Source organism: Macrobrachium rosenbergii, chromosome 7 (genome assembly GCF_040412425.1).
Source record: "Macrobrachium rosenbergii isolate ZJJX-2024 chromosome 7, ASM4041242v1, whole genome shotgun sequence".
Classification (NCBI taxonomy): Eukaryota; Metazoa; Arthropoda; class Malacostraca; order Decapoda; family Palaemonidae; genus Macrobrachium; species Macrobrachium rosenbergii.
Window position 1 is genome coordinate 12,384,987 of NC_089747.1, and position 27,444 is coordinate 12,412,430.

Genomic DNA, 27,444 nt, shown 5'->3' on the forward strand with positions numbered 1-27,444 from the left:
TGTATGAATTATTCCATTTTATCAACATTTTGTTTCTTCTGGTCTACTTCCTCTCAGGAATAGTGAAAAATCACATCTGTTTGCAAATTACTCTACGAGCTCTTCTAAAATTAACCACTGCTTCTATGGTTATATATCTTTTGGAGATTGTTAAGTTAATAATTATCTTGTCGAAAAAATTAATTTATGTTCTCCAATATACACAAAGCACAGGTGGCATCACACTGAGTTATTTCAGAAGTGCTTTGTGCATTAACAATGGATTTCATGAAAAATCGTGCATCTACAGATTGCTAAAATGATTTTGTTGTTCATCGGACTCACTTAATAAATGGAATTCTCAAAATTTTTGTGTGTGTGCATATAACTTCTATTTTCCAGACATCTACAGCAGCCACATAATCATCATTAACATCAGATTTTAAGAATCCCCTCAGCCTATGCAGTGATGTTTTCATCATTTTAGTAGTCAATAGATATCATAAATTTCTTTTTGAATGATTTAGTTTCATTTTAACTGTTGTCCATCTAAGTTGTCTTTACATGACATTTAAAATGAAATACACTTGGTTTAAATCCATGGGATGACAATTAAGGTCCATACAGCCATTACTGTCAACCTTATGTTACCTTACAAATGCTCCTCTTGAAAATTTTTACCATTTGCTACAAAATTGTTACTAATGTCTTAAAATGTTGACAAGCCAAACATGACTATAATTATCATCTTTAATTCTTAAAAGAAAGCGTAATCAAGATAAAATAATTATAAGATCATATAGGAACATTAAAAGCATGCCCTTTAACTTAACACAGGGAAATGGCACTCAGTATTTATACTTACTGCTGAACTTGATGAGAACAGTTGTGAGATGTTAGATCTACTATTAGCCTTAATTTTCTGGTGGCATGGTCAACATACTGCTTCTTGAATACACGTTCTTTTGCTTTGTTTGTCCAAGTGAGTCTCTCATATGCATATAGACAACCATATACTCCACCTGTGAATACTATGAACCGCCACCCAACAGTTTTGAAAAGCTGTGAATAAAAAATAATATCTAAGTGCATCAAGAAGATATATTTTCAAAATTAATATAAAACTTCAGCTGTACAGAATGTCTAAAGACCCTTGGTTCCTTTCTTCCTGTCCTGCAGCTCCTTCTTTTCATCATACGAACATTCTTCATCTGGTCCATAATTTGTTTCTTTGAATACACATTCCAAATTACTAATCACACAAGCTTTCAGTTTTATTTTGTTTCACTCTTTATTAGTTCCCAGAGTGAATGCATAAAGTTTTTACATTTATGTGACTAATTAATGGTATAAATATTGATGCTATGCAAATATTTTTCATTCAAAACCACAATAAAAAGGTAACTTTAAAATTAGCCTCATCAAGAAAACTTTCACAGGCAAATTTTCAAACTACCATTTCAGGTTTTTGCTTATGAGATTTATTCGAAATGGTTTTTGCTTATGAGATTTATTCATGTTCTTTACATCATAATTTTATACTAAACATTAAATTAAAATGCAGCCTTGCAAAGGGAGAAGCTATATTAGAAAACTCAAAGTTTTAAGCAATGGAAAGTTTTGACACAAACTAAGGCATACATAAAAACAAGAGAGGAACTAAAGTAATTAAAAGCAAGTACATTGCCTAGTTGCCTTTTGTATATACAAATACAGTACTACAGCATCAAAGACAAAAGATTATCCAATTAGATAAAAAAAAAATTAAACTTAGTACTGGCACTGGTTATTATGGTACCTAAACTTGGAGGACCTCTTGTTCACAATGTACCTAAATTACATTTATTACATTTTTTACATAGATCCATCAATCATATTAAGCCCTCAGTTGTAGTCGGATGTTCACAGACACATACTTTCTTATGCCTTGTTGTCAAAGGAGCTAAGAACAACTCTTCAGTAGTGTGAGCCTTGTATCCACTGGCAGGTAGTGTCCTCACTATTCACGTAGGCTGGGAGTGAAACTACGAGAACATGGTGATGGTAGGTGGACACTCAACATATGACTGATGTGTTTTCATAAAAAAAAAAAAGTTTTTATTTATAAAAACTTAATTTATTCCATCACAAACCCATCAATCATGGGCCGAAATTACAATTTTGGAGAGAGGTTGAGAAGTTGAGAATTCACATTATTTTAGTGTAACACCCTGAGGGTAAATCAAGAAGTTTGTATTTTGTGAGTTGTCAAAAATAAACAGGTATCCACAACTAATGCAGGTATGAACCCTAAAGGATTATGTTGCTTAAGGATGGATTAGAAATGTGAATGCGATGATTAAAATTAAGAGGATTTTAGTGCATAATCTCCCACTGATCACACTGTGCTTAGCCCTAAAGAGTACACCTCCATCCCCTTGTGCATGAAATCTCTGATAAAAATTGGCAAATATAGAATGGTAGCTCTATGTGCATGCACTTAAAATGGTTGAAGCCCTGATATTCATCTAAAACGTTAAGAAACCTGAGAGGGCGCCGATCTCAAAAAAAGCCACTCTCACCTTACTTGCATTGTCTTCAAATAAAACTCCTCACAGGTTTGAGGAATAACTTGCTCCAGCCAAAAGGAAACTTTCTGAAGACATGCTTCTGTTCGCCTGTGGACAAGTGTCAGGAGCTGTCATCTCGTCTCTTACATGCCTCATCCTCTTCAATAGTAGTAGCCAGCTCGTACTGGAGAAAGCAAGAGGCCCTCCAAAGCAATGGTAATGGACATCACGAACAGGATATAGGGCAGACCCACAGCTATCCCTGACATGAGTAACCCTAACTGACTAGGCAAGCAGCTGGTTCAACATCCCAATGCAATGGCTAGAAGAAAAGCATCTTCCACTGTCAGGTGCTCAAAGGACAACAATGGAAAGGATAGCTACCCTACTAAAAAAAAAAAAAAAAAAGACCCACTGGTAGAGAAAGCAATGACCTAGATTCTTAATTTACCTCAAGTAATTGCCTAGATCCTTCAAGTATTGGTCACCATTCACTGTGCCGCCACAAAAGGCATAATGGGGGATACTTGGGGGAAAGATACTGTGCCTTGGAGACCCTGGAGCTGTTAAGTGTTCTAAGAGTACATGATGAAAATGGAATGTAGCAGGTTTAGATCTGCAACTTCACTAGTCATAACTCCAAGGTAGTATTAAAGATGAATGGTATGTCCTGCTTCAAAACAGAAATTCTAATTGAAGAATTTGGAAGTGTCCAGATTCCATGAGCACTGACCTCCTGAAGGGCATAGGCCTCCTTTAATGTTAAGTCATCGGTTCTTGTCGCATAAAGTTGGTTCATTATTCTGTAGCTCATGGTGGATGACTGTTCCTGCACTTATTCAAGTGTATGGGCTTGCAACTTGACAGCAGAAGGACTAGTAGATAAGCAGAGTTAGGAAAAGATTTCTAGCAACCTATTTAAAAGTTCTAGTGGTTGCCAAAATATAATGAGTTGGTGAATCATGTACTTTCCTCACATCAATTCTCAAATAAAAACAAACTTTAAGCTTTGATGAACACACTGAAGGATATCATCATGAGATCACTTTGACCCAAATGCAGTCTACAGGCTTATTATGTAATACCATGCCTCTAAGTACACCATACAATACTGTAAAGTTACAATCTATAAAAAAATCATACTTACAAGCCCTAATGCTAACGCTAGTCCCATGGTACCTTGAGAACCAACAGTGGCAACTGCAAATCGGCTAATGATTGACCAATCATCTTGAGAAACTGCAAACTGGGGTTCATTGCTTGGGGTCATAGGTGTCATTGGAACACTTCGTGAAATCTGTAATACACATATTTTTCATTCAATGAATGTTTTCTGGACTAAAATGTTAGCAACATAGATTGATAAAACTCATACACCCAATGTCAAAGAGCTTAACTTTTCTTAATATAAGAGTATATGAAAAAGTGATTACAAAAACTCACATTTTCCTTGTGTTTGGAATTCACAATACGGTTGCTGGCTTTACCCAGGACGCGTTGAACTAATGCAACCAACCCTAGGGAGAATTTAAACTCTATGTCTTCCTGCAAAAGAACCAGATTTAAGTATTTTCATGCACTGACCTTCCAATTATTTCTGTGAGGAGAATTTAGTAAGCTAGAAGATACTGTAAGCTGCTAAATATCAAATACTACATCCAAAATATGGATACAATAATAATTACAGAACTTATGAATTCAGTAAACATTTTATACCTTGAAATCTGCACAGAGATTTTCACAATTAAGGCGGTACAGAATTTCAAAAGGCTCTCTTCTTGGCAACATTGTAGAGGCCAGTTCTCTTCTTTCGCTGTGTAGGAGAGCCAGCATTCGATCTGGAAGGAGACAATAGTTCCAAATCTTTTCTGGTTACAATACAAAATCTACATTCACACACATTTGTGCTAATCAAAACTACAATGAACAACAGTGCTGCATTTAGCATGCTTTCAACTGAAACAGTGGATGGCAATGCCTAAGTAGCATCTTATCAATGATGGCAAAACAGTTAACTGACAGTACGCTTGACATTTATAATCATATTATGAACCAGTCCTAACTAATTCCTAATCAAGTTTATTTCTCTTGTCCATGAATGTGGAAAGAAGTTTTAACTAAATAAAAGCTTTTCCATTACCAGAACAAACTGTCCTCAGACTAATAAAAATGGCATTAATTGATTAAATTAAGAAAAACTTACTCGTCATTTCAGCCTGATTGCTTTCAATATTTAAAGCTAGAGCTGATGATAGTCGCGCCCTTAAATTTGATCCTAATCCAGATTCTACATGGGAATGTAGGGTCTTCTTGTAAACATTCAGTACAAGAGGATCTGGATGAAAAGGCTCATTGAATTCATCTACTAGTACAGACAGCCGCCTAATTTCTTCATTCAAGGCATTAGATACCTGTAAACATGACCAATGACAACATAACATGTTAACAATCAGTTTACTTCTATATCTATTTGTGTGGCTGGTTATTTAAATCACAAAATATTTTGAAAAAGTTCTTGTCAATAAAAAATATTTCCAGTACGACGATACACAGTAATCCTGCTTAGCTTAAAGTGTTACATAAAACTGACACCCTAAAACTGTACATTACTATCAGGATTACTAAATAACATTCCCAGATTCTCATAGGATTGCTGCTATATGCAAGGAACAACTGCAAAAAGGCAAAGTAAAATGAGTTGTACCACTGAGTGGGAAAGACTGAAGAGAATGAACAATAAAAGGTAAAAAAAAATACAACTGAGGTTCAACAGCACACCTGTGCTGGGTATTTAGGGTAGAAAATTTTTTGAAATTAAAATTTTTTTGAAATATTGTTAAATTTCTAACTGATTAACAAGCAAACATGGTCCAAATAAATCATTCCAATGATATCACTAAAAGTTCATTTACAGTTCTTTTTTTTACTTCAAGAGGATAATGTGTTGCAAACAGACATTAAAAGACACATCACCATCACTTACTCTTCGTTCAACATCTTCTACTATTGAGCAGATCTTTTCTTTCATCTGAGTTGTTAATGCATGTAACTCCTTCTCTGTGTGGTCTAATCTTGCCCAAAGTGCTTGTCTATCTTTCATCTTCTCTTCACGTTCTTGCCAAGAACGCTCCATGACTTTGCCAACAATAACCTGAATTTCACTGTTACAAAGACAAAGCAAATAAATTTCCTTGTAACAAAGACATAGCAAATCAACAGGTATATAATGTGCCAACAAAATCCTTATTAGTGATGCTCTGAAAATCAAAAGCTCTCTTTGCACCATCCTAAGGGTCCTGAAAAATAATTATAAAAAATTAACCTCATATCATAACACTATTGAACAAAACCATGACCAATAGGTTTCCATTAAAAATATCTATGCCATTTTGGACAAAATTTTAAGCCATGTTTCTGAGATGTGTACATGTGTAAAAGGTTACCATGTTGCTTTTCTCTGATCCACCCTTTCTATGCATTTTCTAAATCTGTTCTGAAGGGTGGTATCAAAGATTTTTCACAGGTGCAAGTATTACCAAACCTTATACCAAAGAATGTGAGAGAAAGGGAAGCACTGTTATGCCAACTCTCATTGTGTTATGTTCAATTATAAATCCTTTTTCAAGTTTTTATTTACCAAACTTTAAAATACTATGTGTTACTCAATGAAAGGGATTAAACTTTACATAAAATAAAATACTAATGGAAAAAAAAAACACTTGTTTTCTGTAACACAGTGCAACAGTTTTGGACAGATTCAATGAGGAAAAGAAGTTTCAAAGTACCATTAAATCCTAAAGCCAAAGTACTTAGTACATTTGAGTGTAGAATGTAGAACTGGAAATTTGTGACAACATTTTGTACCTTATTCTTATGGATATCAACCTCACGGAAATGGTCAGGATGTTGCTTTTTAAATTCCCATTATTGGTGCATTCTGTGCTTGGTGTACGTAGAGGAGCAGTCTTAGCTTTTTTTCTCCTGTGTGTGTATAATTTTTTACTATGCCAGGCACATATGAGAGAGAAAAAGAGCGAGCCGAAGAGAGGCAATAGTAGAAAAAACTGTAATATACAGTTAACTTTAAGATAACTGACATTTACATAGTTTTGCTTGAGAAGTCATCTCAGCTGGCCGTTGAGACAGATTGCTCTGACAGATTTGGGATGTGAAATTAACATTTTAGCATAATCTCCACATCAAGATCATTAAGCTAATTTTTTTCTTAAATTACCTGATACAGCAGCAGTTGGCATGTCAAGTCCCTGAGCCAAAAACTAATTACCTTAAGTTTCACCTATATACTCGTACAGTACTCCTAGGCGATGGCATAAGGGATTAATCCTGTCTAATATGATAATTTTGCAATTAGCTTACATCTATACCTTGCATACTTAAAAATTAAAAAAATATATCCAGTATGATTTAGTAACAATAAAATATGAATAAACATTCCAAATACACTTGCAGAATAATACAACAAAGCACAGTTCACCAAATGTCACCTAGGAGAATAATTGCAGGAATGAACTAAATTTCCTCCTCCAAAAGAAATAAAAAAACCTGTGACAACTTCAAAATGCTGAACCACCTTCATTCCTGCAACTTTCATAGATAAAAGGTAAGTACTTCCTGATAATGAACTGTACTTAAACATATAATCTCAGCAAATTACATGATATGCAACATAACTGTAACCATCTACAACAAATAAATCATGGGAAGCACTCTTCCTACAACAAGGGAGTAAGTACATATCTAAAAAACTAAACTGCCCAAACAAGCATTAGAAGCTTAAGTAAACACTATAAAGAATAATCAGTTACACAAGGGATCACTGACATTAATCAGATTTACAAATGAAATACTGCAATGGATAAAGAAATACTGTATAGTTTTTAAATGAACATAAACTTGAAAACTGCACTGGCAAAAACGTAAATACTAAAAACAGTTCAATCTGATTCAGAGAAATATCTTACCCTGATATACTTTTCCCTCGTTGAGTGTGTTGTTCAAACTTTGTTATCACTGCAGTTTTTGAAATACATTCCTCAAATTTCTTCTCAAAATCTTGAAATTCAAAATACCGACTTGTGAATCCTTCTGGATATCCAGAGGCTGTAAAAAACAAACAAAATATATTTTGAAAACAACTGTATTTTATACATACAAGCCAACCTTTTATGTCTTTTTCAATTATTACAGCAGTACAACCAACCACGCCTTGGATTACAATTACAGTACATGTCAACAGTGGTTAACTTTGTGACCATTTTTTATTTCCCATGCAGAACAAGGGACAGTCATTGTCTTGTGATGGTTTATATCTATGAAACATAACCAGCTTACATTTTCTTTATGTATTCTGCAAGAGTAAAACTACAGCTACTCAGATGCCAAATAAATGTTTAGAAAGAAAAGACTGGACCGCCTGGTTTAGAGCCTCTACAAGATGGTGCTGACCAAATGAAATCTGTGCCCATCAGTTGGGGCAACTTAACTTGCTTGGTTTATTCAGTGGTCTAATCTACAATGTAGGACTAAGTCTCAATGCTACATGTGGCTAATAAGGCATTTGTAAAAGATAAATGTAATTGCTGCTATCCATACAAGGAATTTTTGTTAATATGAATTCTTTTCTTTTATTTGCAAGCCTTACGCCTTACACTGTACAATGAAACTTGCCTGTTTTCACAGCCTTACTCTAAACCTTTACATACAACACTTGAGGTTGCCAGATATAGGATGGAAGGGTAGGTTATTAGTCTGAATGAACTTTACCGATGTTTTGTACTCTTTTGTGTGAATGAATCTGAATGTAACAGGTCCAAATAGTAAGTTAGTTTCCAAAGACTGATTAACAGACTGTTATCTGGCATGGCAACTACCAGGGTCACTGGCATAATTTCTAGATACATGTAAATATATGTGGGCCAAGCTTGTTGACTACCTGTCCATGCACACTTTTTGTACATTGTCCATAAGAATGAAGTTGTAGCTCGAGAAATGCTTTCTTCAGTTAACAATTAATAACACATCTAGATCCTACAAGGTATATTTCTTAATGTAAGTGCTAGCATACACAACATAAATAATTATTCATAAATACAATAAAACACTCACTCTACAGGCAGAAAGTGCATGAAATGATCTACAACAAATTGAATTGTTCTAATACTTTTCTTATTGATTCAAACTTAATACTGTACACTTCATGGTTCAGTGGAAACTAAACGTATTTGTTTTTGGTTTACTGTGCACAGAATAATAAAGAATTCTGCAAAAATTCCTAGTTTACAATATCACAGTAGAGGACATTAAAATTTATATATACAACTGTCAAATGGTAATTTTAGCATTTTCTGAATTCTGTAAAGATGTATGAACCTTAAACAAAAATGGTTTTTAACACAAACTGAGAAACATGAAACTGATTCTCAGTGAGCTTGTTGTTGGAGGCCTGTTCAGCTAAAATTATAGCACTCTTAAGCTAGGGTTTCTCTTTCCTTCCACTCGGCATTTTTACTACCAAACATATGCCGAGAAATATATAAATATCTGGCATAAGTCATATTTGTTGGAAAAGTAAGTTTGTGAAAATGTCTTCAGCTTCGCCTATTTATAGCAAAAAGCATAGCCACTATTTTACATCTTAACTGCTAGATGTCTGATATAATTTTGCATAGTACAAATTAAAAGTCCTGGAGCACTGTATTTATACTATGTTATTAGTAATACAAATGGATGACTTGTGCTAGGTGGACTACAGCTAACCAAACCTCACCCTTGCCCCTTGGCTGTAAGCACTACAATTTTATTATTTAGATTTTTTGCTTTATCTTATTCTGAAAAATCGTCTTATAGGCCAGCAAACACAGTGCACATAATTCAACCATTTCATTACTGAACATAAAAGTACCATAAAGAGTTGGATCAATTTAGCATTTATAAATTTTTTAAAAATCTGTCAATTCAACAAAAACCTGTTTGAAGATTAACTTTAAAAAAATTAAACCAAAGTGTTTAAACAGTAAACTAGAAACTGTAAAAAAGTGCAGTGATGTCAATTCAAGATATGATAGTAGGAGACTTAAACTGAATCAACACTTTGTGCTGCATCTCTAACGTCATATACTTTAACCCTTTCGATGAGAGAGAAAAAAAAAACTGACCTCAATCTTTGCTTTTACATCTACAAAACCATACTTATGCTAAACTATTTGACAACCTCATTCTTATTCCTTTGATTCCCTGCACTTCCACACTTGAAATTTTTTCAGCTTTAATAAATTCAGTACAGTATTATACCGATACAATTGGGTCAATAAGTTTAAGGTGGAATCATACAAAAATGAAATGCATTTTTTCCTTACTGTTATTTGGCTGCCCTCTTGATTCACTTAAACGATGCTGAAGCACTTCTTTTGCTGACACAAAGAAGACCCTCTGTTCTGCTTGTGGTCCCTGAATCACCTTCAATTCATCCTTCAAAAAGCCTACTGTTCGCTCTAGGTGCTGTTTGCGTACCTGGAGAGATAAAAAATATAAAGATTGATAAAATACAAAAAATAATGCATGATAGTATAACTAACTTGTTTGAAATTACTATGACTATATTTACAGAAATAATTATTCCAACAACTCTACAAAGTAGGAGTTTCATATTAAAAAAATGGTGCAACAGGAAAACAGAATGTGCATATATGGCTATTACAACCATGAAATTATGGCAACATAAGGGGAAGAATTGTGCTGGATATGCAATTGGTGCTCTCTACTTAAAGGATACTCATCATAAGTCTTACCATGCTCAAGAAAATATAACTAGTGTATCTGGTAGAACTATTAGAACTCAATCCTATGCAATATTTTAGTTAGTTCTGACTGGAAAAATTGTGAAAACTTTAAGGCAAGAAGCTATAAGCAACCTTTTAAAAAAATTATAAATATTTCACAGAAGAATGCATACATAAATTAACAACAAGAGGAGTATGGAAAGAAACCATTTTATGCCCAACACCACAAAGGCAAAATTTTATGTAAAATTGTGATGACTTGTTAAAAAAAATGTATAGCACGAATTCATAAATTATCATTATTTATGCAATACATATGACACCTATCCAAGAGCATTATTATTATTATTATTATTATTATTATTATTATTATTATTATTATTATCATTATTAATATTATTATTATTATTACAGAAGAATTTCACAACAACGGTTATCCCAACATCAAAATTTGTTACACAATGAGCAGTGTCTGCTATCAGGCAAACAAAGGTATGGTAAATTACTATCCTAAATTCAGCTGAATGAGACACCTAATTAATGCATGAAAAGGGCATGACAAAATTGAGTATACTATCTACTTCAGTGTATTTGCTTCATAAATTATTTTATGGCTAGTGTTGTTTCAAATTTCTTCTGTGGTTGGTATTTACCTCGTGCCTCCACTGTATCTGTGCTGTGATAATAAAATGTATTTCCCATATACATACTTCTGAACAGTACAGGACTACTGTATTTTCTGGTCTTTCGAGGTTGTTTTGTGCACATGTATCCTCTATTTTCAATGTATAAGACCACTTTACAGTATTATTTTACTCTGAGTCTAGTGCAATGATGCCTACATAAAAGATTCAAGTTATTATTTTTTATGTAAAGACATAAAAAACTTTTGCAATTTAGTTTTTAAACTGTTTTGTTGAGAATAAAGAATTTTCTGATCGTCTGGTGCCATGAAAAGCTTACACTATGTTAAACCAGAAATTTCTTTGTGAAAAGACAATTCCCACTGACAGATTATCATAATCCCAAAACCTGTTGTTGTGAAACTCTCCTGTATTACTACTATTTCAGTAGTAGCCATTCTTTAGTACCTTTTTTTTTTTTTAAATGACTGCCATATCAACTCCATTGATTTTGTACAAAATCTTTTCCTCACTTGAAGTGATATATAAAAAATCAGATCTGTAAAGTGCATTAAGGGGAGCATATTTTTTTCTATAAAAATATGCAATGTCTTCATCTTACTAACTGGTAGTATGCCAAACTAAAAATCCATCTCTTTGACATCTCTTTATTCCACAGAACTGCAATAAACCTCATTGGAGCCATTTAGAAAAGTCAACAGCAACACTGAGATTGTCAATAGCCCTACAGGTGCTACAACTCCCCCTCTTCTTGTAGCATTATGAACCAGGGTATACTTAAGACATTAAAATTCAAAAAGCTTGAAAATTCCTACAGATAAATCTTAATCCAAGTACCTAAGCCAAGGCTAAAACCCTTAAAAAAGTTCTCTCCCCATATGTTCCTTCCAGGTGTGTTGCCTTGAATTCTTACAATTACTATAAATAAGACCATTTATTCCCCAATGTGAAGATCTGATTCTCAACCAAAGAGGCAAAGATTACACTAAATCAAATTTAGACATCCTAAAGTAGAACTGCTGCAGATCTGTACTAAGCATTCATGCTTAAAACTTGCCTGCGAGAAAATGCAAGAGTACCCTCCCTTCCTTACTGTATTTTTATCTCATATGCTTCACTGATACACTACTAGTGTTTACATAAAAGCTATTAACCTGGGGCACTACATTAATGGCCAGAGGTTATGCCCTCCAAGATATGGGAAATCTGTCATTAATACCTAGATCACCTGGATATTAAAAAGTGATAACTTTGATAGAGTATACAAGGTCCTCATAAGTAATGAATGCTTAAAACAGGAAGTCAACTAAAATATAAGGTCCAAAAATAAATGGCCTACAAACAACAAGGTTCTAAATAGGAAACTAGGTACCCAAAACCCCAACCCCTAATGTAAGGCTTAAGATAAAAGAAAGGTGTACAAAAACATTAAGAATGAGAAAAGTCAACAACATAAACTTACACTAACTTCACAGTTGTATAAGTTATGTTAAAACCTCTTCCCCCTTGACAACTAAATTATGAAATCGTGTTGAAATGTTAGGCACCTTTATTTGAAGAAATAATATAAACTCCCTGACTGCCTATCAGAGATCTGATTTTTCCTCTACCTCCTAAAGAGAGGTAACATTTTAGAAACGAGATTCTGTATGATATCAATGTAGCTGATGCATCACTGATTATTATTATTATTATTATTAACTATTAATTATTATTATTATTATTAAATAATTTAACCACATTAAGAAGTTAAAATCTTCAAATCTTAAATGGCTAACCAAGTGTGACAAAAATGCCCAGAGTACCAGCCTGCTACCATTAATACAAGCATTACAGTAGGCATACATGAGCACCTTGAGCACTAACAGGCAGTGTCTACCTAGATCTCTATGAAGAAATGAAAAATCTTAGGCATTTTCATCAAGGTGTGAAATTTGGTCCATCTGCTAAGATGAAGGTAAGAAGAAGTGCATACATAAAGAGGTCATAACAAGTGCTCAAATATGGATTAGAAGATGAGCTTGCTCCAAATCTTTCTGACATGTATTTCATGAAAAAAAAATTTAAAAGAAAATGTGACAGCTGATTATCATTTTATGAATACAATAAAGACATCCTTATCTCCACAAAATGATGACTGGGTGAGTCCTCCTGACAAAAAGAAAAAAATTATGAGAAAAGAAGCAGAAGCGATCTATCCCAACTTCTAGAAGTGCAAAACGTGTAAATTTTCTTACCTCACATTGTCCTGTGTTAGGCTATAAGGCCCAATAAATATTCTATTAGATACCAAATACAATAGCATTCTAGAAATCTATGAAACAAAATCAACTGCACTTTATGGACGGCCAAAGTATGTGTTTTATTATAGCAACTAGAGGACAATGCCAAATTCACTACATATTTTTTATATGTGTAACACTATTTTGTACTAAGACTGCCACTAGCAGCATCTCAATGACAATAATTCATTACATCTAGTCTCTTTGTAATATCAATTATTTATGTACGATAATACCACAGCACATTTTATACACCTAACCACATGAAGACTTGAAAAGATCTTAAATTTGAATAAAACCTTTTTCCAGTCTGAATCAACATTACAGTTCATTATTAGAACACAGATACACTAAAGAAAAAGAGAATATTTTCTAGTATTTCATGAACTTTCTTACATCTTCTTTATAACCTTGCCCTCTCTCAATTAACATCAATTTCCACTGTCTTTTTTCCGCTTGAAGCAAAGTCTTTCCTTAGCAGGAATGTGTACCTTCAAATCTTCCAGTAATTTACATCTCCTAAGGCTCGGAGATTTAGTTCAAATCAATATTTTCTGTTGTACTGTTACCAAAATAATCATACCACTACTCTATCTTACAAGCATGAAACTAACAACCACAGATACACATACAAAATATCTACAAGGGTTATACAAAACCTAAGCCAGTGATCCTACTTGAATAATGGATGAATATAAGATTGTTAATGTAAAAGTGTAATATGGATTAAATGTGAATTTTCTGAAAAAGGAAATCAATCAAATTTAGTTTACAAAGACTTCAAACACTGTCTTACCTCATTCAAAAATTCTGGTTCAGATGCAGCCATGTCCCATCTATTTTGAAGAATGAAAATGTTTGGCTTTGACAACCTTGAGGAGACTTTGTGAAAGAAGTTCTTTTCCTGGAGAGTTAAGAAATAAAACTGTTCAAGTATTGGAAAAAAAATCATACAAGGAAAGTTTCTACAAATTCAATATCTCAAATGAAAAAAAGTGCTACAAGATGCAATTCTTAGCTTTTGAAATTTAATATACAGAGCGGTCAAATTCCGTTCTTGCGCCGTCAGAATCGTCGTAACGAAAATCGTCGTAAGCGGATATCTCAAATGAAAAAAAATGTAGCATTTTATCAAAAAAAAACCTTCAAATTATGATTATTCTGCCATTTTGGGGCCATATTTCTTCCGTCAGAACATGTAATTTAACAATGCTATTTGAAATATTTAATATACATAACCTCGACGTGGTATTTACCTTTATTTACTTTTAGTATCCATATTACTCTAGTTACTAATAAAAGAGATGTATTTATAGATAACTCTACACAAAACTTAAGTGTTCTAATGTCAGTATAACAGCATCACCAAGAATTATTCATGAATTTTCAAACTCTCAGGGACAGGAGCCCATCATCCTAGATAACTGTACATTATTTGCATCAAGGATGAAAGACCTTGGAAGTACTATAAACCATCTTATGGAAAAAATGGCCATTTAAAAACCTTTCGACCAATATGACAAAAAATATTGTGGTCACAGCAGCTCAGCCATCTTTCCATTAATCTCCTTGGTTTGATATTTTTATTTTATTCATAACTAAAAATTAACTTCATAATTAATGGGTAAGAAATTCTGCAATTTGTGCCTCTTTTTACAAAAATTAACATTATGATTTAAAAAGACATAAAGCCCAAAAAATCAATATTCTTTGATAATAGATTAAAGTACTTAACCTAAAATTCAAATAAAATTTAGACCAAACAGTTTTCCTTACCGTATTCATCAAAGTTGACTCTGAATTTGCGACTAACACAAATACATCTGCATCAAGGCAATGCTTGTCAATCCATTCATCTAAGCTTTCTGAGACATCTATGCCGGGGGAATCAACAAGAACAACATCATCTCTGAGAAGAGGGCATCTTGTTTTTGGCCAGTGAATACGCACTAAAGAGGAATCACCTAATTTATTATTACACAGGGCATGGGCCAACTGCCCTATACCCTTTATGTTTTGTTTCTCACAATTTCCTTCTGTCGTCATATAAGGTTCACTTGTTTCCACACCTTCAACCTGTAAAACAAGATCTTAATATGACTCTTTGTAATGAAAATTACTGTAATTATAATTAAATCTACCAGTATTTAAGTACTACACTAAGAACAAATTCAACAAAAATTGCTGTGCAGAGCATAATGACTAATTTTCAGTTTTTATGATATATTACTCATCATGTTAACATATTCTTCGGAATAAACCAAATGGCCCTGATCTGACTCAAAAGCTTCTACAGAAAAGAATGTAACAATGAAAAAACTGAGCAAAGATACGGGAGAGGTGCATCTGCTTCAAGAAAGAAATAAAGTTAACTAGCTATGACTTTTTTTTATAGCTCTGGATGGCATGTCAAGTGTTTCCAGGGTAGTGCTCTTGGCCAATTACTTTTTTTTATAATATATATTTAAGACACATTACAGTATATAATTTGGCACTGAAAGCAGGCCTATTGCTATGTAGATGATGCCACTCTCTTTGCACTGATTTTATCCCCAAGTACAAAACTGTGGCTGCTCAATCTATTGATACAGATTCAGCTAAATTAATCCCTAACAAAACTTAAAAGTATGATTGCTAAGCAGGTCTGTACACTAAATCCTCCCAACCCAGATCTTTTCAATGACAGTGTTTCTTTAGCTACCAGCTCATTTTAAATTCTACATTTCACTCTTGGCTGAAATTCACTTTTGGGAAACATATCTGGTCTATCTCTTTCAATTTCACAAAAAACTGTAATACTGACAATAAAATAAGATTTTTATAGACCTGGCTACCTTGATGAAATATTTTCACTCTTTTATTCTTCCATGTTCTAATATCGTCCACTTGTTTTGACCTTCAGCTGCTTCCTGGAAACTTAAAGTGTTGGACAAATTGACCCCTATTATATTTCTTATTCACAAGTGTATTCATATTTGCCACTATTGTTCAGTTGACTTATTCTGCATGCTGCATAAAATATTCAAAATTCTGATTATCATCAGCATTCACATCTTCTCAGATTAGAACATCTACCATATAAACAACAGATAAGTTATGATAACAGTCTTATTTTCTTATAAGAAGTTCTTATTTTTGTGACATGAACTTACCTGTTGTTTAATATAGCTGAACTGTTAGAAGTTTTGTAGTTCAAACTAGCTGTAAGTTTTAAATTTTTTTTTTGAAAAACACGACATCATCAGGCTCCATAGTTTACTTTTATTTGGATTTATTACTGCTGCTATTAAGCTGTTTCATTTACCTTATTTGTTTTTTTGCTATCCTCTTTCCAGTTTAAATTTTTTACTTCCGGGGCCTAGTAGCTCTGGGCGCTTTCTTGCTATATGGAGAAAGGTTTGTTTTTTCCAACCGGGTTGTACAATCAACCAAAAAGGTATGGTGTCTATCACGTGCTCTCATTACATTTCCATCTGTATTATTGTTAACCATAAAAAAACCCACCAAATTAAAATTCTAGACCTACTAAGGCCATCTAACCTCTTACTCTACACATCGACCAAAAAAATTCTAGTACTATAAAGGAAGCTGAGAGCTGAAAATTTTAGCTTTAATTATAAACATCACTTTTCAATATTCGCAATAAAGGGGCCCCAGGCCACAGTCTTACAAAAAGTGGATGTTATATAACTCTGAATCATAAGTTAACAAATACTCATCTGCAATAAGTTGAACTTAGAATGTCCAATACCAGATCTTCTTGAAGGCTAAAGACCCAGCATAGCATTAATAACTGTGCTCTTTCCATTTGATGTTCTTCAAAGAAATCCACATCCCTTAATTCCTTGTGTGCCTCCAAAATCAGTTCTTTAAAAATAATGTAAACAATCCCAAAAAATACATAAAACTAAAACATGAATATCAAGTAATCTTCATAAAAAATGACATAACTAATTCAGATGCAATGTCAAAGTATTCCTACATTAGAAAAAAACAATAAATGATATAAAAACTCATGAGGAACATAGAAATTTCTAAACCTCTTCCACTAAGGAGGATTTCAAAAATTAAATTAACTAAATATCATTTAGGGTTTCATAAATAAATTGTCAGGAAACCCAAGGTACACTCAGCCTTATAATAAAACCAAGATTTTGTACAAACCATTAATCTAATCAGCCCAATTCAGTCAACTGTCAAGAAACCAAGACCTTTTTCTTCAGTACTAAACCCTAACGACAGCTGGATGTCAAGGCTCAAGATTTGGTAATGAGCCACTTTAGCAATTAAAATTCCAATGCTGTATAAAAAGATATTTTTATGATAAAAAAAGGTTTTCTGCAATACCTTTGTTAGGAAAGCTCTATACCTCTATTCCTGAAAACTGCCGCCAGCATAAATTTCGCTATACCCCTAAAAACATCTAGGTGATCCAATTCCTTCTCCTCTATGCAGAAACAAAGAAAATCCCAACAATGTTCTAGAACCCATTAAGTTTTAAGACACTCCAGACATGAGACCAGGTGAAGCGCTTTACTCATGTAACTACCAGGTAGTATAAGTAAAACCTGGTTTTATCATAAAAATATCATTTTTACTATAGGACTCTCCTGTAGAGTTACATATAGTCTGAACCCTGTCACCTTTAGATCTGACAGGTTCATGTCAGCCACATATATGTGCAACTTAGGCAAATCAAAACATGAATTTTAGTCTGAATTGAAGGATTGCTGACTCAATCCACTACTTTCTCTGTAGCTCTGGATCCATGATCTTCCTGGCCACCATGGAGCTATAAGGATCATTGTGTCTTTGTGTGCAATCTGTTAGGACTTCTCCCAGCATCCTGAAGGAGGGAATGCATAAAGGACAAGACCCGACCAGTCCAGGAGCATGGCATCCAAACTAAATGCTTCTGGGTCTCACCTCCATCACCAAAAAATAAAATTAAAAACTTTTCCCCATAAAATTAAAAGGTCTAGCAGGTAGTTCCCAAACCAACAACATAGGCCTTGGCAGAACCTGGTGGATTTCCAACTTCAAGGAGAAAATGTGGGTGGATAGCTGAGTATCCGCTCTTACGTTGAGAGCTCCCCATGAAAGCGTGTTACTAACTCTAAAGGCCTTAAGGTTGCCATTGTCAAAAAGCAGGTCTTTTCTGACAAGTCGAACAGAGAGAAGAGTGAGTTACATCGTCTTGTTGTTTCTTCTTCTGCACTGAAGGTTGTGGAGTTGTCCGAGTGTACTACTATCTTTTTGTTTTTCCACTTTCAGAGTTCCGCTGAAATGTTGACAATTCTAGATGTATTGCCTTCAACTCTTTCGCAATGTGAGCAGTCCCGTTGTGGATGAAGACCAATTGCCTGACACAAACATCCCAAGTTGCTCCCCAACCCTGATACGTTCTGAAGCGTGGAGAATAAGAACAGGTCTAAGGTTCCTCTGTCTCAGTGACAACAATCTCTCTTGTTTGCTCTCTCCCACCCAGATCTGACAGGTCTTGCTTAATGCTGAAAGACCTGGATGGTCTGGAACAAACATTCGTGTCTTTCTTCCTGTTCCAGAACTGCTGAGGAAGAACAAACAGTCTCATCCTCCCCAGACTGAAACGAACATCTTGTCCAATGCATGAACCTCCTAAAAAACTCATCCATTCCAAGTGCAGAACAAGTCTTTTGCCATCAGGTATCTCACTTTCAGCATGCATTTCGATCCTTTGAGACGTCTGAAAAATCCATTTAGAACTGAGTCCAAATTCCATGAACTTGTTTAGAACTTTTCGTCTTGAGATGGAAAAGACTTGTGAATCTGTTAGAAGATTGTTAATGATGTCCCAGACCTCTGTGCTTAAATACCCGAAAGCAAGCATTGAGGTCCCTTCATGCAAAGGCCTCCTTTCTCCTTAAAAAGGGATCAGCCAGAACGTCGCTATTTGAAATGTGAATTTTAAAGTGAAACCATTTCTATTGGAGCCATCGTCCTTGTTCCATCTAGCCTGTTGATACTGGCCGAAGAAAAGAGCTTCTGAATTGAAAAGCCCTGCCTCTGAACACAAACTCCTTTGAAAAACCTCTCTTCCTGATGGATAGGTACATGACAGTCTGCAGTCCTGGAGATCGAGCGACACCAAGTTCTGATGGAACTTCAGGAATTGATAACCGACTGTGTGGTTTCCATCTTGAATGGTGTTTGGATCTCGGAAAATGTTCAGGAGGAGGAGAAGACTGGTCTCCATTCCTCCTGGCGATTTTGGAACCAGAGTCATCTTGGTGTTCTTGTGGTTGAAGGTTTTCCAAGACTTCTTCTAATTTTGAACTGGAAAAGCTTTTGAAGGAGGGAATCCCAACTCATTGTCATTGCATCACCACAAGTTTCTCTGTCGTCCCTGGATCTGGGGAGCAATATACTGGGAAGCGTTTGTTCTGTTGTTGCAGGATAGGTCTCTGAGGAAGGGAATGGTGTAGCCTTCTCTCAAACGTTGATCAAACCTGGGTTCTGCTCCATTGGCCAGACTTGGTTCTTGCCAGAAAGATCGACTGTTACATTCCTCTCCGACCTGGTCAATAAGGACCTTGAACTCGTTCTTTCCCCATTCTAAAATGAGAAGTTCCTCTTCCCTAGCAGAAAAAGGAGAAGGAAGGAGTGCCCCCTTGAGGATATAAGGAAAGAGGCTTCGGGTACTACTGAACTAGAATAACCTGGGTTTTTTCTTGCTGAAGAATGATCCAGGGGTCTTGATGTAGACTTCCGTTTCAGCTCTTTCACATAACTATGTGGCAGGGAAAAAGGCTCTTCCTGCCAGCAGGCAAAAGAACATTTCCTTGTTGTCCTGGAGACTCCTCACCCTGACAAACGTCTGACAATCCAATGTGCTCTCTTCTTCAAAAAGAGAAGCCTCACTGAGGCCTTTCCTTGACGTTCCGTCCAGAACAGCTCCTTGTTGATCAGGCCAAAATCTTGAAAAGAAGATCTGATGGGTCTTGGGGGAAGATCACAGACTTTCACTAGATGCTCAAGGCTCCATAGACCAGTCATCTTGAAAAGATCTCCAAGTTTTATAGAACTCTTCACCAGATGGTCAATTTCCCCAGTAAGCTCATCCACTTTGGCTGAAGCAAAAGCTGAAGATGTAGAATCCACAAGGCTGGAGAAGACTCCCTACTCTCCGAGGAGGCAGAGTCTCCCAAAGTCAGAGAGTCCATTCTCATACCAAACAAACTATCTTAAAGATGGTTGAGGGGGGGAAAACAGAAAGATGTTTTCCTGAGATAATGTCTTTTCTTGCCCTCCACATCATTCTTGCCTTGGAGTGTCTTTTCAGAAGCCAGACAGGACCAGACATTGAATCCTTATTCTTGTAGGAAGATTTTAAAATCGTTGGCAAACTCTGTAAACGGAGACGCAGTTGAAGCTGGAAACAAAGAGCTTCTTGAAAATGTTCTTTGGAAAACAAACCTAAGAGAACTTAAAGTTGGATTCCTGATGGCAGGAACGATGAACATCATCTACTGGAAACATCGGAAACTCCAGAGAATCTCTGAAGCAGTTGGAGATGCTAACACTGACTAGAAACGTCTCCGATCCAAACTTTCGTTTTCTTCTTAACGTTCAATGCGTCACTGAGGCGCCAAGAACCGCCTCCAACCTCCCGAACGAGCTTGAGAGAGTAAAGAGCCTTTGAAAACCCGAGAGCCAAAGAGGCGGCAAAAACCACGATAGGCTTGTTTCGCTTAAACATTGCTTCTGGAAACGTGTTTGGAGCGCCAGCGCCAAAACTTCTGAGTCGTGGGTATGTTGGAAAAACGACTGGAGCGTCCGATGAGGGCCAGTTGAATGCGGATGGAGTACGAGCCAGGATCACCTGAGCGTCCAGGATCTTGGTGACCTTTTGCCAGGCTTCCGTGAACGACTGAGTCTGGCACCTCAGTTGCAGGAACCTGATTTCTTTGTTGAAAACCTTGGAAAAATCTCAAAATCTTGTCCTTTGTCCTCTTGTGAAAAGGGGCCAGGGCGACCAGACTTGCATAAAAGCGACTTGGAAGTCAACGGGAAGGAAGCTTTTTGCATGCTAACAGGAGGATCTTCTTGACGCTTTGCTGACTGATCCGTAGAAGGTCCTCCGGAGCTTTTTGTGAAGAAGAGAGATCTCTGGGCTATCCCGAAAGCTAAAGGCGGAAGAGGAACAAGTGGTTTCTTGACAAAGGACAAAGAGAGGAGAGGCTCTGTGTCTCTTTCAGCGGCCTACTAGACTCTGACTGCTTCCAAAAAAAGCCCAGAGTTGTCAGAAGCACAAGAACTCACTTGCAAAAACCGCTTTTACTCCAGGCAACAGCCTGGGGCGCAACAGGACTGTTAGCAGTGGCAACTGCTCGTGAGCAGACCCCACTCGCCTCCGAAAGTCCGGCTTTCAGTGCTGTCTTCTCCTGAGCCCTGGGAGCCGGACAGACCTCGACCAATCAAGGGGGACGAACAGTGACCTCCACAACAGCGAAAACTACTCTGATGTCTGAGACCAACTCTGACTGCTGGCCAATCTTCTCTGATTGAAGAGCTGTGGCCGAAAATCTTACCACTAGATTCTGCCCGAGAAGGTCTGACACGCGAGAGTGACACCCCAAGAAAAACAGGTTCCAGTCTCAGGAATAGGAACAGGAGGGTAACAGAGAACAGAACAAGAGGCAATACTACTTGCCTTGCTCTGGGAGGTCTGAGAGCCAGGAATTCTTTACTTAATTTTGCCTGATATTTAGCCAACTTTTGCCAATCAAGCAAAACAAAGGCGTGTAACATTCATCACATCTATCCAGATTCGTTATCCCTTTAAACTGCAGTCTAGGAGCAAGAAGAGTGAGGTCTAAAAGAGACATTCAAGTTTTCCCCCGAAAATCTAATTTGAGATAACTCAGACATAACTAGAAAAAAATCTCTCCAAAGCCAAAAAGTCAAGCCAGAACTGTCTTCAAAATGGGTACTTCACAGAAGAAGAAAGGAAAAAGCACAGAACAGTTTCCTGAAGAAGCAGACGACTAATCGCGGCCCCGACAGAGAAAATATGATTAGTTGTTGATGAAATGGATCCAGATACCCGGTAGAAGTGTGGCGTCATCTATCACCTGACCATATATTAGCGGGACCGCCAGTTTTGAATTTTCGCTGAGATCGAAAATTACAGCTATATGTAAACAACAGGTAAGTTCATGTATAAAAAACTGTAATACTGACAGTCTTTCCAAGATTTTAGAAGAATGCTGGCGTCTGGATGAAATATTTTCACTGGTTTATTCTTCCATGTTCTAATATCTTGAGTTGTTTGTGGCCTTCAGCTGATTCCTGGAAACTTAAGTGTTGGACAAATTGAGCGCCACAAAGAACTGAATAAATCCGTCAATTTGTCACTATTGTTTGAGCGACAAAACGGGGATGCTGTTGAAATATTCAAGGAGGCACTATCTGGCGAGGCTGGACCAGACGCTTCTCAGCACGAAATCACGCTAGATTATCAGCAATTTCTAACAGTCTTACCTTTTCTTCTAAAGTTCTGACTCACTGTTGAGGAAATTATGAATGAGGTTCAGGATCCTAGCAGAACTGTTACAGCCCGCATTCAAATCCGTCAATTTTTTTTTTTTTTTCGCTGCAGGAGAGACAAGTCAGACCTCTTGAGAGGCTTAGAAGAATGCTTGATATTGTTATCAGGAAAAGTCAACGTTATCATCACTCTTTCAAGTTTACATCCCAGCAGCCTTTTCCTTTTTCTGGCACTGGGCTAAGCATCCTGGGAATGCACAACAGGAATTTGCTTTTTCAACTAGGGTTGCTCGTGGCTCATATAAGCCCCACTGTCTATCACTTGCTCTTTTCGACATTTCCATCTCCCTGAACCAGGGTTAATCCGACCAGAGGTTAAAATTGGGAAAATGATGGGGAATGAACCTCCATACACTAACACTTCACTAGGAGCCAATTTTTATAAAGGCTTGGCCCATCGCTGGATTTTGGAAAGCACAGCTGAAAATTTAGTGTCCATTTGGACTTTTCAATATTCACGGTGATAGGATTGGGATCAACAGGTATGTGGGAAAAAGGAGATGTTTATAGGAGAGGGTTAATCAGATTGAAAATACTGCCTTGCAGACTTAGCAGATGATGACCAATACCAGATGGAAGGATCTTATCTGTATCTGTCCTTTTCTAACTTTCCATTTGATATTTTTCTAAGGCTGACCATTCATCAAAATGTTAGATGCATTACATTCCTCCATAAATAATCTGAAATGCCAAAATTTAAAAAATACATAAAGAGCAAACTGAATGGGGGTCGATGTAACTTTAGGCAAAAATGACATAACTAATTCAGATGCAATGTCAAATATTCTATATTGGGAACCAAATCAATAAATGATATAAAAACTACATGCAGTGAACATACAAATTTATAAACCCAAATATACTAAAACCATTTCAAAGAAATACTTAACTAAATATCAGTTAAAAATTCAAATAAAACGAGACCTTTCAGGTACACTCGGTCAGAAAACAATGATTTCTAGAACATTGTTGGGATAATCAGTTACCAATTCAGTCAACTGTCTGGTAACCAACACCTCTTATTCTTCAGTACTAAACCCTGTCTGGATGTGAGGGGAAGAGATGAGTAATGAAGACTATAATTAATGGGGCTGTATAAAAATGTATTTTACAGTAAAAATACAATTAGCTGCAATATACTAAATCCATTAAGTAAAATTAGCCTGGACTATAAATTAGGAAGGTGGATGAAGCAGAAGAGCTTCTAAATAAAAAGACTGATACAAGAGGTTCAATGACCGTACCAGAGTTTAATGGATGAAATGGAAGCCATAACCCTAAATAGTATGCCTGACAAGAGTCTGAGGCGCTAATGCAGGTACTTCAAGAAAAAACCTATATAAGATATTATACTGAAGGGAGGAGGGATTAAGTCATGATAACATGGAATAGGGTGAATAACTAGATTCTTTCGACCTGCAGCGCATGACCTGCCAAGACAATTAAGACTCAAAGAGAAACATCCATGGGCTATGTCACAAGTATATAGTATGTGAATAAACTTCCAAAGGCTAGCTCCAAAAACAGCACAGAGCTCCTGGTAATACTAAAGAGCAGAAAAGAGAAGGGCACTTGACAAGAAAAATCTTGAAAGCATCCAATTCCGGAAACTTAAGAGGAGGCGGCTCAGCAAGATCCGAGCCACTGAAGCCACAACTTGATGTATCTCACCAACTAGAGAGGAAAAACTCCTAGAAAGGTACAAGTCAAGGCATCAAACAAAGGGAGTTTAAGAACAAGTCCTTGCTAAGAGATTCTCAGTTATAAAATGAAAATTCTTTAATCAATTTGTATTTTTCATAATTACAAACCAGAGGTCTTTACGTATGGAGAAAAATCTCAAAGTGCAAGCTGGATCCGGTTTAAAAGCAGAACAAGGTTGGTGGCATGAATGCATCAGCCAATGGGGAGAGAGAGTAGGCAGAACCTGACCTATCTCCCCTTTGCATATGCTGTGATGCATCAGTTATCTCTCAAACTGTCTTCAAGCAAGACAAGCGCTGCCCTTTCTAGTTTAGAAGTTGGTTTTTTATGCACTTCCTATTCATTCTTTGCCTTGGCATTCTGGTTTTTTGTTTTGTGTGTTTCTGTCATATATTTGTGAATATCTGTGTGGTATTTCCAGTGTATATGCATTCGAGATGCAAACCCATGAATCATCTAAGCAGGCTAGGCCTCAGAGGAAATGTCTTGGGGTAGGTAACAAACCTTGTTTTCATTATCTGGCACTGGGGCACATGTAAGTCCCCCACACAGTTTAACAGTTGGGATGAAAAGTTCTGTTTGAAAGGTTATGGAACCCACCAAAATAGTTAAAAGGGGCATGGGCATTCAGGAGCCATTCAAGAGTACAATCTTGAGATGCATGAAACAGGAAGAATGTGCCTGTCATGAGCCCAAAAAGCAACATGAGACTGTTTGGATCACAATCAAGAGATGGCTTGGAAACTCACATTAGTCCTGGAGCTGCAGGAACCACAGGGTGAAAAAGCATTAAGTTATATTGCTGTTGGAAACTGGTATCTTCTGTGTGAAGTCTGATCACATGGTGAGGATATACATTAAAAGAGAAGTCAGGCAGCACTTCTTCAATCTCCCCTCACTACAAGTCTGTGTGTCCTCTTCTGTGTCTCTGGAGGAATAAGTCAACAGAGTATGAACCACCTCACCAGTTATGGCAGGAATAACAGGAAAAGCAGAAACATCCAACACCACAGTGCTCTCAGGCTTAGTGGGAGAAACCATTGCCAAATTGATGGGATCCACCAAGACTGATGTGGTCAGTGCAAATAACATCTACATTGATCATTTTTCTAGGGGAAAAACTCTCCAGCAACATCATCCTAATCATAAACAAAATGAGGACACTTTACAAAGGCACTCGAACAAGGAAATACTAAAATAAAGAGCTCCAACACCAGCCAAGATCAGAGAGATAACCTAGCACAGCAAGTGGCTGAAGAAAAAACTATGCTGCTTACTACGTGAATGGATGGGTGTGCCATCCTCTTATTCATCTGCCACCAGCTGAGTATCTTGTACCAGCTTTTGCCAAGGGTGTCCATATAAATGCTGAAGGGTTGTATTCTTGCAGTACCAAATCTCCAATAAAGGCTAAGCAAGGGCAAAAATTACTCTTGCAAACAAAATAAACTGCAAAAAAAAGCAGTCATCCATTTTAAAATAAACATCCCCTCACAATAAAGCACTGATAAGTTAAAAGCTGAAAGCAAAAAGTTGTAAGAAGCAAAAACTCACTCAACACTTGTAACACATCTTAAAGGGCAAAAACTATTTACTGTACATGTGAACTAATTCAGAACTCTTGAACTTCAAAACAACACAAAAATGAATGACTGAAACCAAATGACAGCTGGGAAACACTTTGTTAATTTTGGGAAGCACAGCATATGCCCAACTATGTAGGAGTAACACATAAGAATGGGAGGCATTTGTTAGTGGACAGTGAATGCTGCACATAAGCTTTTGCAAGTTTGTGTAACCGATTCTGTCTCACATGGAATAAGGGACAATTATGATTAATGTATAAGTATAATCAACCAAGCATAAGCTATCACGGTTTTAGGGTAAAAATGCAGTATTCTACTTAGAATTTATAAATGAACAAAAACAAACTCAATTTATTTTTTGATGGACTGTAAAATTCAATCTTGAATCATAACACTTCTTTATTCAAATTTAAAACTACAGAAGGGCAGATTTTCTCCAGCATATGTAATACAGTAACTACTTCAGCCACATAAAGAAAATCTTCCCCCACTACAAGAATAATGTGCTGTTTACCTTCATGTGATCTCGTGCCAAAACTTCTTTGATGCCTGCAACTCGGCCACTGTATTCTCTGAATTCTTGTAAAGCTTTGGCATCAATAAGACCCTTGTCATTATGAAGACCTGTTATTAAATCAATGTGTATTCAACCATCACTGGAAGCAACTGAAAGTTCTCAGTACTGAGCCATAAATAATCATGACACTTTACAGACAATATCTCAACTTTTGCATAACAACAGCAACAGGAAAATGAATGCAGCACATTACCTTCCAAAAAATGTGTAGTTTCTGCAACATACTCCTCAATTTCTTGGTAGATATCATTGATTTTCTTTTTTGCTCGCACAAATATCTGCAGGGGTGACGAGGTAGGTGATTCTCTTAAGTGCCGTGCTCCTATCACACCTACTATGGAATCCCGCAATGATGTGCCTCCCCCCCCTCCATCACCACTCCCACCCAATCCTGCTGTCCCCCCTAAGAACATTTCTCCACCATTCATCATGGAGGTTGACCGGTTAAGCAAACTTGACATGATACACCACCAACACCCTCAACTGGAACAAAAAACAAGAAAAATAAAAAGCTTTATGCCTGTGAGACACCCAAATCTAAAACAAAAATGGAAAAGGAAAAATATGTCACATGAAGGTGTAGCTCTTGAAGTTAGCCATGTTCATGTTTTAAAAAATCATCAGTATACAACCTTGCAGTTTCAAACAAGCCCCAGTTAGTTGGTGGACCATCCTCAATAAGCCCCCTTCAAATTCTCTGTACATTATACTGTACAGTACAGTATATTCACATTCC

General features: G+C 36.3%; 1 protein-coding gene across 1 annotated transcript in view; it reads right to left on the reverse strand.

The window, feature by feature from the left end:
• The window catches only part of Marf (Mitochondrial assembly regulatory factor), a 48,682-nt gene that overhangs the window by 3,134 nt on the left and 18,104 nt on the right, over window positions 1-27,444 (reverse strand). Inside the window, 14 exon segments of the mRNA XM_067106234.1 lie at window positions 845-1,041; window positions 3,676-3,825; window positions 3,972-4,073; window positions 4,245-4,366; window positions 4,732-4,939; window positions 5,512-5,689; window positions 7,511-7,649; window positions 9,905-10,058; window positions 13,209-13,229; window positions 14,050-14,157; window positions 15,030-15,343; window positions 16,969-17,089; window positions 26,646-26,755; window positions 26,902-27,191. Of these exon segments, the coding sequence (XP_066962335.1) occupies window positions 845-1,041; window positions 3,676-3,825; window positions 3,972-4,073; window positions 4,245-4,366; window positions 4,732-4,939; window positions 5,512-5,689; window positions 7,511-7,649; window positions 9,905-10,058; window positions 13,209-13,229; window positions 14,050-14,157; window positions 15,030-15,343; window positions 16,969-17,089; window positions 26,646-26,755; window positions 26,902-27,169 (2,192 nt within the window). The 5' untranslated portion in view covers window positions 27,170-27,191.